At 44.0% G+C, this 12555-nt stretch overlaps 1 protein-coding gene across 6 annotated transcripts in view; it reads right to left on the bottom strand.

Annotated features, from left to right (window-relative positions):
* Positions 1–3835, bottom strand: part of Rhot1 (ras homolog family member T1) — a 56157-nt gene extending 52322 nt beyond the window's left edge. For 4 of the 6 annotated variants that reach the window (XM_021630961.2, XM_021630959.2, XM_021630960.2 and 1 more), the window contains exon 1: positions 3562–3835. In XM_021630961.2, coding sequence (XP_021486636.1) covers positions 3562–3637 — 76 coding nt within the window. In that variant the 5' untranslated portion in view covers positions 3638–3835. The remainder of the gene's footprint in view (positions 1–3561) is intronic. The other 2 variants (XM_060387171.1, XM_060387173.1) reach the window with 2 other exon arrangements.
* Positions 3836–12555: the final 8720 nt, after the last annotated feature.

A 12555-nucleotide genomic window follows, 5' to 3' on the forward strand; every position in this document is an offset into this window, starting at 1 on the left:
CCTAGAACTCACTAGATAAGCCAGGTTTGGCCTTGAACCTGTGGTGACCTCCCTCCTGAGTGCTAGGATGACAAGTGTATGCCCTAAATCTAGGGTTTAAAATGCTACAACTAGGCCAAAGGCTGACAATAATTTATATCAACTCTCAAAAAGCAGGGCCTGATCAGCAGATAAGGGCACGGGCCTCAAAGCCTGACTACCAAAGTTCAGTGCTCAGAACCCACACGTTAGAAGGAGGAACAAACTCCCACGAGTTGTCCTCGGATCTACACACACACAGATAAACAAATCTAAGAAATAACTTTAAAAAGTAAACGCTTACGCTGGGTGGTTTCTATCAGAACACTGGGGAGGCAGAGCGGAAGGTCAGCCTGGCCTACAGCGAGTTCGGGATAGCCAGAGCCACACAGGGAAACTGTCTCATAGTGTGTGGCGGCAGGGGACAAACTAAAATGACTAAGATCCTACATTTCGATGAAGTTTAACTCTACTTCTAACATTTTAAATTTGAAAACATATGTAGCCGGGCAGTGGTGGCCCAGGATTTGGGAGGCAGAGGCAGGTGGATCTCTGTGAGTTCGAGAGCAGCCTGGTCTACACAGGACAGCCAAGGCTATACAGAGTATAGAACCCACCACCACCACCACCCCCCAAAAAGAAAGAAAACGTACGTATACACGGGCTGAGGAGCTCACTTGGTAGAGCACTTCCCCAGCAAGAACCAAGCCTTAGGTTTGGTACCAAGCACAGAACAGACTAAACAGGGCGACATAAACCTGTAATCCCAGCCCTCGGGAGGTACAGCGAGAGGATCAAAAACTCAGGGTCACTACTGGCTACAGAGCCAGCTCATGGGCAGCCTAACAGAACAAATTGAATACTTTCTCCCAAATGAGAAAAAGGGTAGAAAAGGGAAGGAGGAGAGGGAAAAATACATGTATGTGTTGTTGTTTTTTCCTTTTGGTTGGTTGGGTTATTTTCTTTTGGTTTTTCAAGACAGGATTTCTCTGTGTAGCCTGGCTGTCCTGGAACTCACTCTGTAGACCAAGCTAAACTCCAACTTATAGATATCCACCTGCCTCTCTGCCTTCCAAGTGCTGGGATTAGAGGATGTGCACCACCACCCAACTTGTTGGTTTTTTTCTTTTTTTCCTTTTTTTTCTTTCTTTCTTTTTTTCTTTTTTAACTTGAAGTAGGAAGATTCACTTCTTTTTTTATTGTTTTTGTTTATTTGCCTGTTTTAGGTTTTTGAGACAGGTTTTCTCTGTGTAGCCTTGGCTGTCCTGAACTCACTCAGTAGACCAGGCTGTCCTTGAACTCACAAATACCCACCTGCCTCTGCCTCCTGAGTGCTGGAATTAGTGGCATGTGCCACCACTGCCTGGCTATAGTTTGTTTTCTTAATAGTGAGTGGCCTAAAGCTTTGTGCTATTGGCGACTAAACTCAAGTCCTCATGGATGTCAAGCAATATACTACTCAGCTATATACCCTAGCCCTTTTAATTTTTTATTTTTATTTGCCATCCTCCTGCTTCAGACTCTGGAGTAATGGATTACAGATGTGTGCCATCAGCATGGTCAGTACCACCCTTTTAGTAAGAAAAGAGTGTCTCCTCTCTCCCTACGATCAGAAAACTCACATACAGATGGACCAATTTTCATTTGCTTTCACTGCCATATGACACACTTTTTCTAACAAATTTTAAACTTCTGCATATTCCTAAATAATACTGTCAAAGTTGAATGTAAATATCCTAAGGGTTGACACTGAATCTTACATATGTTAAGACAATTTATACACTAATGACATGTAACTGATTTCTATATTGAACACCAAATCCAAAATACCTATTTAAAAAAAAAAACTATTAAAAAAAGTATCGGACTTTTATACAGTTAAGGGGTTGCCTGCTCACTTTCCCTAATTTTGCTCCAAACGTACTAACATCAACCATACCTTAAATGCTTTTACTGTCAGAGAACTTGATGCAAAACACAGATTAAGATATCATTATAAAAAAATTAAAAAATTAAAATTTTATCATTATAAGTAAAATCTAAAATTCAAATCTCAAACCAAAAAGCAAACTATGTTTAGCAAAGCTTAGTTCCAAATTCTGACTAAATAGTTCTCAAAAAAACCTGCTATAGTTACATGGGTAAACAGTTACATGGGTAAACTGTCCATCGTGGTTATCATTGTCCCCAACTCCCACCCCTTTTTGGGGCCCGCAGACTTGGGGCTGACGAAGTTAAAAGCAGAAGACCCAAAGCTGGTTCTCAGTACCCAGGTGGTTCAAACCACCTGTATGTAACTCTAGCTCCAAAGGGATCTGACTCCCTCTATCTGGGTCCCAAGAGCACACCCTACCCCAATGAAGACGAGTGGGATCTCTGTGAGGCCAGCCTGCGCTACAGGGCAAGCTCCAGGACAGCCAAGGATGCACAGAAAAACTTTGTCTTGAAAAAAACAAAAATTAACAACTACAATAATGCGTGCACTTTCCTCTTTGGGAATGTATCACAGTGACCTACAGAAGTATCTCAAAATGCAATGGGGTTTAGAATAAACCGCTTCAAATCAGCAATAGCAAGACATTAACTAATGAACTTGTAAATAAATTCAAGTCCTCTTTAGCCCTCTTTTTAATTTTAGTCCCCATGACTGAGTCATGTAACTTGTAGTAAGATAAGGAATCCTTGCTGCACTGTCTTCATATCAGCCAGCAAAAGCGTTGGTTTGTTGTTGTTTCCTTTACCCGAGAAAAAGTGAAACCTAGCAATCTCTAGGGAGTCTTGGGGACTTGTGTATGCTACGGTCTTATATGCCTGCTCTTATTCATAAAATAACTACCACATAACGATGGAATGGCTAACAAGGAGAGAAAAGTCAGACTTTTAGGATAATAATTGCCTCAACTAAAAGGTCCCTCACTATTTAAGTATCGTCCACTGAGTACTTGTATTATTTGAAGGCGATAGTTCAACACAAAGGCCAAGTATGTCAAAAAAGAAAAAGAAAAAAGAAAGAAAGCAAAGCAAAGCAAAGCAAAAAATTAAAAAAAAAAAAAAAAAAAAAAAAACCGCTATTTTAACTCCCTGGTGCTGGAAACTGAGCCCAGATCTTTATACATACTGCTGAGCTACACAAGCAACCCAACGCTTCCTCTCAATGCCCATGCACAGCAGCAGCGAAGACAGAAAGTGGAAAAAAAAAAAATCCAGAAGCCTGACCTTGCCCACAAGTCTACTAGTTCACTCCTCCCCCTAGCGTCCCCCACGAGCCGGTTCCCACAGTCCCAAGTCCTCAGTCGGCCTGTTCCAACATCTGCCTGGCAGTGACTGACAGGCGACCAGAGGGTCCGACAGGAGGTGGCCCGAGAAACGCCGAGGCCCAAGAGGAAAGGACTCCAAGTGGCGAAGGCGACAGCCCTGGCAGCGAGAGCGTCGGGCGTTGGGGACTAGAGGGGACAAGGCCTGCGAGGAGCACTGCGGGACAGGGCAGAACCCTGCGAAGGGACGAGCGGAGGGGCTGGCAGGCCGGGCAGGGCGCGGACTCACGTTCTCCCACCAGCAGGATCCGCACGTCTTTCTTCATGTCGGAGGCTCGCGGGGGCCGCGCTCGGCCCGCACGCATGGAGCGCACGCCTCACGCCGGGAGCGCCCCGCCCGTGGCGCCGCTCTCTCCGCGCTACCGCCGCCCCCTGCCAGCCTCCCAGGCCTCCGCGCCCGAGCTTGGGCCGCCCGGACCAGCCGCACCGTCTCCTCCGCAGCCGCTCCGCTCTGGAGCCGGGGCAAGCCAGCTCCGCCTCCTCCGGCTCCGCGGACGCGGGCGGCGCTCGGCGCGGCGGCGCGGACGACGGCGGGCGGCGAGGGACACGCGCTCTCGGAACGCAGACGCTCTCGTGGCCGGAACAGCGCCCCTGCAGGCAGGCCCGCTGTAGCACAGAACCCGGGAGGTTCGCCGGCCTCATTCCGGATACTGCCAGAGAAGAAAGTGGCAGATTCCCTTGTCGGAACCCACTTGTTTTACAGAGTAAGAAGAGAAGGCATTCCTTTTCCAGGGTCACAGAGCAGGAGCTTGCTCATGACTCAGAGCAGGGATCTTCTCACTAAACGATAAGATCCAGGAGGGCAAGTGACCTTCCTACTTGGTTTTCAGCTGCGTCCACACTTGGATTTACGTGTCAAAAATGCTTTATTAAACAAGGTGACTAGTTCCCAGGGTGTGTACACTCCCCAGAGCCCATCATCCTGTTTTTGTTTTCTTCTTTCTTCTTCTTCTTCTTCTTCTTCTTCTTCTTCTTCTTCTTCTTCTTCTTCGTCTTCGTCTTCGTCTTCGTCTTCGTCTTCGTCTTCGTCTTCGTCTTCGTCTTCGTCTTCTTCTTCTTCTTCTAAATGTATTGTTTTGTGTATTTGTGTATGAGGTGTGCGAATTAGGAAGTTGACCAGTTTCTAATAGGGAATATGTTAGAAGCCTCCAAACTTCACGAGAAACATCATGTTAATAGGAAACGTTTAAAGAAGAAAATTTTCTATCACTTGCCAACAAGCCAAAGCGGGGGGAAAAGTCCTACATGTTCTCCATATAACCAAATACCTTTACCTTCTGATAGTAACCCTAGGGGTACTAAAAGAAATGAAATCTGTCAAGTGGATGTTTTTCATTTTGCAGAATTTGAAAGACAAAGATATATACACCATACCATGGACACATACTTAGGGTTTAATGGACAACTGCTTTAAGTTCTGAAAAGACTGGTTGTGTAATTACACACTTATTAAAAATAATGGCAATTATGGGGATACCAGCACAAGTTAAGACTGATAATGCACCCCATAGGTATCCAGTAAGATGAAGCAATTCTTTGCATATTACAACATAAAGCAGATTATGGGCACACCGCACAATCCTACAGGACAAGCAGTTGTAGAAAGAGCCAAGCCTCTGTTAAAAGAGATGCTTGCCAAACAAAACGGAAGAGCAAAGCCCCCAGGAAAAGACTAAATAATGCTTTGTTAACTCTAAATTTTCTCAATGTCAGTGAAAATGGAACGACAGCAGCTGAGAGACACTGGGTTATAGAAAAAAAAAATAAAGAACTAGGTCAACCAATATACCATAAGGATGTGTTGACATTAGAATGGACACCTGCAATAGTTTTGAGAGGGGATATGGTTATGCTTATGTATCAACAGGGAATGAGAAAATATGGTTACCAACAAAACTTATAGAGATTAGATCTGACCAGGGAAAACCTCTTATCACCTGAGATGTGAATGTCCACACAAAGCAAATAGCCCAGATGATTGACTCTCACAGACTGCCTCAGTTACTGATTTTCCCAAAATGGGCATGCAAATCATCTTCAAAAAAATGCTAGCCCAAACGACAGACAACACAAAGGCTGGACAAGCAGCACAGAGAGTGAACAGAAAAAGATACAGCTCACTTTCCTGGGACTTAGCCAATATCCCAATTTTCACAGTGAACACAAAAGATACCTAATTCTGCAGCCCTCCTACAGGAGTTAAAGCGAGGGACTTTCAGGGTATTGTAGTTGTATACTGGCTAAAAGCTCTGACACTTCTATCAAGGGAAAGAGTCTGCAGGGCAGGGGTCTAGGGAGAAAGCTGATTTGGGAGGACATGGGAGATGCTGTTCTGGAGGAGCACTTTGTGAATAGCACTCACTTTACAAGGCAAGAAGAGGGCCTGCAGAGCTGGTGCTCAGCAGTTATGAGCACTGGCTGTTCTTCCAGTGACCCAAGTTTAATTTCCAGCATCCACATGGTGGCTCGCAGCTGTCTGTAACTCTTCTGGCCTCTGAAGGTACTCAGCAACCATGCACTACATGCAATACATGCAGGCAAAACAACACACACACACATAAAATAAATAAAATAATCCAAGCTGAATGTGGTGCAGTTACAACACTCAAGAGACTGAAGCAGGAGGATTGTGAGCTTAAGGTCAGCCTGGGATCCATATTGTCTCAAACAAAAAAGCAAAAATCTAGACTGTTGGTACAATGTTCTTTCAGAACATATACAATTTACCCTTGTTCATTCAAATACTGATTTCTCTCCCCCACTATCTGGTTTCAATCTGGACATTGCATTGTGGTGCTTATTCTAAGCATCACCTGTCTCAAGTTTGTGTAAACATGCCGCCATTTGTTCTCTATATTGTCAATTAAAACAACCAACCACAATGATGAGCATTGGAGAGGAGAGGGTGGGACATCCTGGTCTGGGGTGGAAGGAAGAGGAAGGAGGCAGGGAAGAGGAGAAGAGGAGAATTGGCAGGAGAGGTCTTGGAACTACGTGGAGAAATAAACTGGACCAAAGATATGACTAAAAGCAAGTATATTCTGGAAGGGTGGAATCTGAATGGTAGGAAACTATGCAGGCTTGGAGGTTTAGGATGGAGTAACTATTGCCCAGCATTGTGTTCTAGGTTAATTAAATAAATCCCAGTCTCTGTATGGTGATTTGGTTATACAGCTGTTTAGGAATAATTGCTGCTAAACTAAAAGATATATCAATAGTAAATATTAATATACCACAACACTAGACCCACAGGAAGGAGGCATCACCCAGCTATTTCACCTGGGAATATTGATGGATGAATATAAATCAAGGCCCGCAATTTATTAAAGGGGAGGGAGGGGAGTTGAACATGCTGGAGTTTCCTTCACCTGCAATGTAAGTTTTTTTGTACTTTGCCCCTTCTCTCTCCCTGTCCTTGAGCTGATCTGGCTGCCATGGCTTTCCTTGAGGCCCATGTCCTTCTCATGTCGGTGACTAATATCCACCAGGAGTCAGTCAGAACTCTTCCTAAAGATAGCATGGATCATGATTAAGAGCAGAGAATTTGAAGTGCCCCTGATTGGTTTTGAACGTCCACTCTGACAATTACTAGTAATTTGCATTATTAGTCAAATTATTTAACCTCTCTGTTGCCTCCAGATGCCAAAGAAATTGCAATAGAACAAATTATGTGAAGTTGATATAAAAATTAAACTATCCTATATAATGAAAAATCCCTAAGAATACTACCTAGTGCCTGATGTTTAAAATACGGAATGTAAAATATATGCTGAGGGAAGTAAGTAATTTCTTGGTTTGGTTTGGTTTGATTTTTCGAGACAGGGTTTCTCTGTGTAGCCCTGGCTGTCCTGGAAGTCACTCTGTAGACCAGGCTGGCCTTGAACTCACAGAGATCTGCCTGCCTCTGCCTTCCAAGTGCTGGAATTAAAGGTGTGCGTCACCACAGCCCAGCTGTTTTATTTTGTTTTTGAGGCAGGGTCTCTCTATGTAGCCCTGGCAGCCCTGGAACTCAATATATAGACCAGGCTGGCCTTGAATTCAAAGCTCTGTCTGCCTCTCACCTCACCCGACAGCTCCCAGAGCTGTGTGCCAACATACCCAGTTCGAGGGAAGTTACTTCTGTCTACCTCTCAGAGTTTGAGGCTCAAGCCCTACGATTAAACACACAACAAGGCAAGGCAGAAGCCGTAGATGGCTGGCGATGAAACCTACTGTGGGGATAGTGCAGATCTACCGCAGGGTGTTAAATAATCGGGTACATGTTGGCAGGCAGAAGGCCCTGATGGAACTTTACTCAGTGTGCTAACAGGGAGCTTTGCTTTCACAAGCAGCCTTTACGCCCTTGAGGCGGATCATTGAGAAGGGAGAGCAGAGTGCTTCTGCCTAGAGATAAGAGGATCTATCTTTTCTGCCTATCAAAGGGAGCACTTGCAACACAACCTCTCTCTTGAGTCCCAGGAGGGTGCAACATCCCAGGCTAGTAGGCAGGCCTGCTGGGCAGAAGAGACGGTCTGTCAGAAGGTGACTGGCCTAGGGAGGGACGAGGCTTCATCTCTGATTCTTAAGTTCCTCCCTGACCTGGGCAAGAGGCCAAAGAGAACTTGGTTGGCTTCAGTCCCACCCTTCGAACCTATCTACCTCCGGCTCTCACGCTAATTCAAAGAAGTATCCCTCACCTGATCTGCCTTCGCTTTTTTTTTTTTTCTCTTTCTCCGTGCAAGAGATTGACAGGGCCTCGCACAAGACACATGTTCTACCCCTGAGTGACAGCCCCGATCTTCTTTTCCACCTTCCCTGTTTTGTTTCTGTTTTTTGTTTGTTTGGTTGGTTTTTTAATATTTTCTAAAGAGGGTTTCTCTGTGTAGCCTTGGCTGTCCTGGACTCACTCTGTTGACCAGGCTGACCTCAAACTCACAGCCATCTGGCTGTCTCTGCTTCCCCGAGGGCTGGGATTACAGAGGTGTGCCTCCGAGCCCAGCTCACCTTCCCTATTTTGTATCAGAGCTTCATCACATTGCCCAGGCTAGCCCTGAACTCGCTCTGTAACCTAAATGGGTGCTGTTTTGCAGTCCTCCTGCCTCAGTCTCTCAAATAGTGGGAACTATAATTCTCTTCTTCATTTTTGTTCTTTAAGAAGGCTGTCTGTGGGGCTGGAGAGATGGCTCAGTGATTAAGAGCATTATCTGCTCTTCCAAAGGTCATGAGTTCAATTCCTGGCAACCACCATGGTGGCTCAGAACCATCTATAATGTGAACTGATTGCCTCTTCTGGCAGGTGTAAATGCAGATTAGAACACTCATATACATAAAAAAAAAAATAAATGTAAAAAAAAAAAAAAACAAATTAAGAAACTAGGGCTGGAGAGATGGCTCAAAGGTTAAGAGCACTGGCTGCTCTTTCAGAGGTCTTGAGTTCAATTCCCAGCAACTACATGGTGGCTCACAACCATCTAAAATGAAATCTGGTGCCCTCTTCTGGTGTGCAGGTATACATGCAAACACACATTGTATATATATATTGTATATATACTAAATACATAAATCTTAAGAAAAAAAATTAAAAAGAAGGCTGTCTGCTTTTTCTACCATGCCTGTTCTGGTGGAGCATAAAAATCCAAAGGCTTGGTAACTGGTAAATATTCTCTAAGCTTCCAGCAAAGTTGATCTTGGTTCAATGTTAAACATCCATGTCCTCTACACGACACTGTGAAGAGAAACTCCTGAAAGGAGTCTGTGTCTGCAGTAGCTGGTTGGCTGCCTAGAATTTCACTGCTGTGGACAGACTGGAATGTGGCAGGTACGGAGGCTAATTACCTTACTCTGGGTTCAGTTCTGGCCCTTGGAATAGCCATTCTTTGCCCTGCTTTGTCAAAACTAACATTTTGTGCCAAAAGATTAAAAACTTTTTAGAGCCGGGCTGTGCTGGCTCATGGCTTTAGTCCCAGCACTCAGGAAGCAGAGGCAGATGGATCTCCATGAGTTTGAGGCCAGCCTGGTCTACAGAGTAAGTTCCAGGAGAGCCAGGGCTACAGAGAGAGACCCTGTCTCAAAAAGCTAAAACAAGCAAGCAAGCAAACAAACAAACAAACAAATTTTTAGAATCAATTGCCTTAGCAGACAACTAGCTTCTACCAACCTAAAAACTAAGAATGCCACCAGATAGTACCTTGAGCCTACATAAAGCTTCCCTCACCGCTATGTACCTGTGTCTCCGTATATACACACTCATGTATTTTAAACTTGCTTGATTTATGACTTTCTTTTCCTGTAACATTCTGTAAACTTTGTGAAGCTTCCACGTTGGAATATGGAATTTGGGATAACCTAAATCTGTTTTCCTGGGCCATGGCCACTCAAAATGGCTCCTAAATAAACTATCTCTCATTCCCCTTAAGATGAGAGCTGTGAGCTGGGCATGGTGGCACACACCTTTAGTCCCAATGCTTGGGAGGCAGAGGCAGGTAGATCTCTGTGAGTTCGAGGACAGCCTGGTCTACAGATCAAGTCGAGGACAGCCAAGGCTACATAGAAAAACCCTGTCTCAAACAACAACAACAACAAAAGATGAGAGCTGTGTTTTTATGTCCCAAGGGCCAACATGTAGAGGACAAAGTCTCTGATTGCTTGATTTGGCATGAAGGTGTATTGCTCACCACAACTACTTATTAAAAGGGGCATGTTCATAGTTATATTGGGAGAAACTTTTCAGACAAAACCTCATCTGTTGACTGGGGCAAATCCAGTTTTCTTCTGAGTTTTCTCAAGCTCCTTCAAGTATAGTGAAATACTAAGTACTCTAGATTAAGAGATAATTAATATGAGAAACCTATCTGACCACCTCCCTGCAAATGGCCTAAATTCCCTTATGAGGCAGTTAAAGGCTGTAGAGAAATTTTAATCCAGCAACATGGTAACTCTGGCTGAATACAGACATGCCTTTAATCTCAGGAGACAGAGGCAAACGGATCTCTGAGTTCAAGGCCAGCAAGTTCCAGGTAAAGAAAAGCTTAGGTCCAGTAGTAGTGGTAGTGGTGCATGCCTTTAATCCCAGCACTCAGGAGATAGAGGCAGGCAGATTTCTGAGTTCTAGTCAGTTCTGTCCAGTCCTTGAGCTGAGTCAGTACAGTGGCATTGAGTTCCTGGCAGTTCAGTTTGTGGAATTCAGAGGCAGTTTTTACTGGGAGAATTTTACAGACAGAGAGGTTGAAGAGAGAATAAGCTAGACACAGGTGAAGACAAAATGAGCCAGAGAATGAAAAGGAGCCAGAAGATTGGAACAGATTGTTAGAGTTAGTTTGAGGCCGAGTAGAGCAAGTCAGGGAGAAACTGAGAGAAGCCACATTGAATCTTGGACAGGAGTTTGAGCCAGAACAGCTGAGTTGAACCAGCCAGCTAGAGTTCAAAGAGGACTAGAAAGGGTGAGCTTATTCAGCAGTAAGTCTCAGAGGCTGAAAACATTCTAGGCCTAGAGTAGATTGTATGGAGGCTAGGAACTTCCAGGACTAGGCCTAGGTTATCGATGGAGGCAGTAAGCCTCCAGGACAATTTCCTCAGGTGAATAAAAGTTACATCTACAAAAGACAGATTCTAAGTTCTGTATTTCTTCTCCAATAGTTCACCAGCTATTCAGCACTAGGCAAGTAGCATAATGTCTCTGAAGGGCATAAACCACCCCTATAAAACAGCGCTATCTCATGGGCTCTCTCTGAGAAGGAAACGATGCTGGCAGAGCATTCATTACCCTTGCTTGACATGGAGTCTTCAGTGCACATGTCACGGCCAACAGCTCATTTTCATCTCTCATTAGCTTCCCAAGGGCAAAATGATTAGCCAGCCCACAGCCCAGTGAACTCTAAAAAGCGGACCAGTATAATTTGTAATCACCTTAGGCACATTAAAATTTTTGCTGACTTAGATATGCTGCCAACCAGTGATTCTCAAAAACTATGTAGGTCACAGGACACTTAGGAAAAAAAAAAATTCCATGGAAAGTAAATTGATAATTTCTGCTTGCTTCTGAAAAGAAATCATCAGAATTAAATGCAACCCTAGACAGTAATGAAAGAACTATATATGCCCATATACAAATATATATGCTTAGCTGCTGTTCAATACAGACAGAGTTGGTTCTAAGACTTCTTTCAGATACCAGAATTGAAGGATTCTTGAGTTCTTCAGATAAAGTGCATGATGTTTGCATATACATCACAACTTCTTGCATTCACTTATAAACCTAAGATATGTAATTTCTTCAGGTGATATCATTTAGGAAATAACGACAGGAAGTTCATATATGGCCATTAGAGGTGTTATTTATTCCAATTTTTTTTTGTTACTGATTTTGAGAGTGGGTTTCTCTGAGTAGCCCTGGCTGTCCTGGAACTAGCTCTCTAGCCCAGGATGGCCTTGAACTCAGAGATCTGCCTGCCTCTGCCTCACAAGTGCCACCTTGTCTGGCTATTTTCTAAGGATTTTTGATGCATGGTTGGTTTATTATGGAGATTTCACCAGAACCTGGTAATAAATATTTAGGATAGAATGAAATAAAAATATACAGACACACACATACATGCACAAACTGGGGAGAAATAAATTGATGTTATAAAACACTTACCATGGGCTGGAGAGAGAGTGCAGAGGTTAAGAACACTGTTCTCCCAAAGGTCCTGAGTTTAATTCCCAGCAACCACATGGCGACTCATAATCATCTCTAATGAGATCTGGTGCCCTCTTCTGGCCTGCAGGCACATATGCAGGCAGTATACTGCATAAATGAAAAAAATCTAAAAAATAAAATAAAATAAAATTTTAAAAAGGGCTTACCAATAAGCTTGCCTAGGAAATAATAAGTTTTACAACACTGCCTCTACTATAACTTGAAGATAAGTAACATTAGACTAACCAGAGTTGTTAAAAACCTTAGAAAGAGCTGAGCAGTGGTGGTGCAGGCCTTTAATCCCAGCACTCAGAGAGGCAGAGGCCAGTGGATCTCTGTGAGTTCAAGGCCAGCCTGGTATGCATATTGAGTTCCAGGACAGCCAAGGCTACACAAAGAAACTCTGTCTTAAAAAAACAAAAAGAGGGCTGGAGAAATGACTCAGAGGTTAAGAGCATTGGCTGCTCTTCCAGAGGTCCTGAGTTCAATCCCTGGCACCCACATGGTGGCTCTCAACCATTTATAATGTGACATGGTGTCCTCATGTGGCATGCAGGTGTACATGTA

The sequence above is a fragment of the Meriones unguiculatus genome, chromosome 7 (assembly GCF_030254825.1).
Source record: "Meriones unguiculatus strain TT.TT164.6M chromosome 7, Bangor_MerUng_6.1, whole genome shotgun sequence".
NCBI lineage: Eukaryota > Metazoa > Chordata > Mammalia > Rodentia > Muridae > Meriones > Meriones unguiculatus.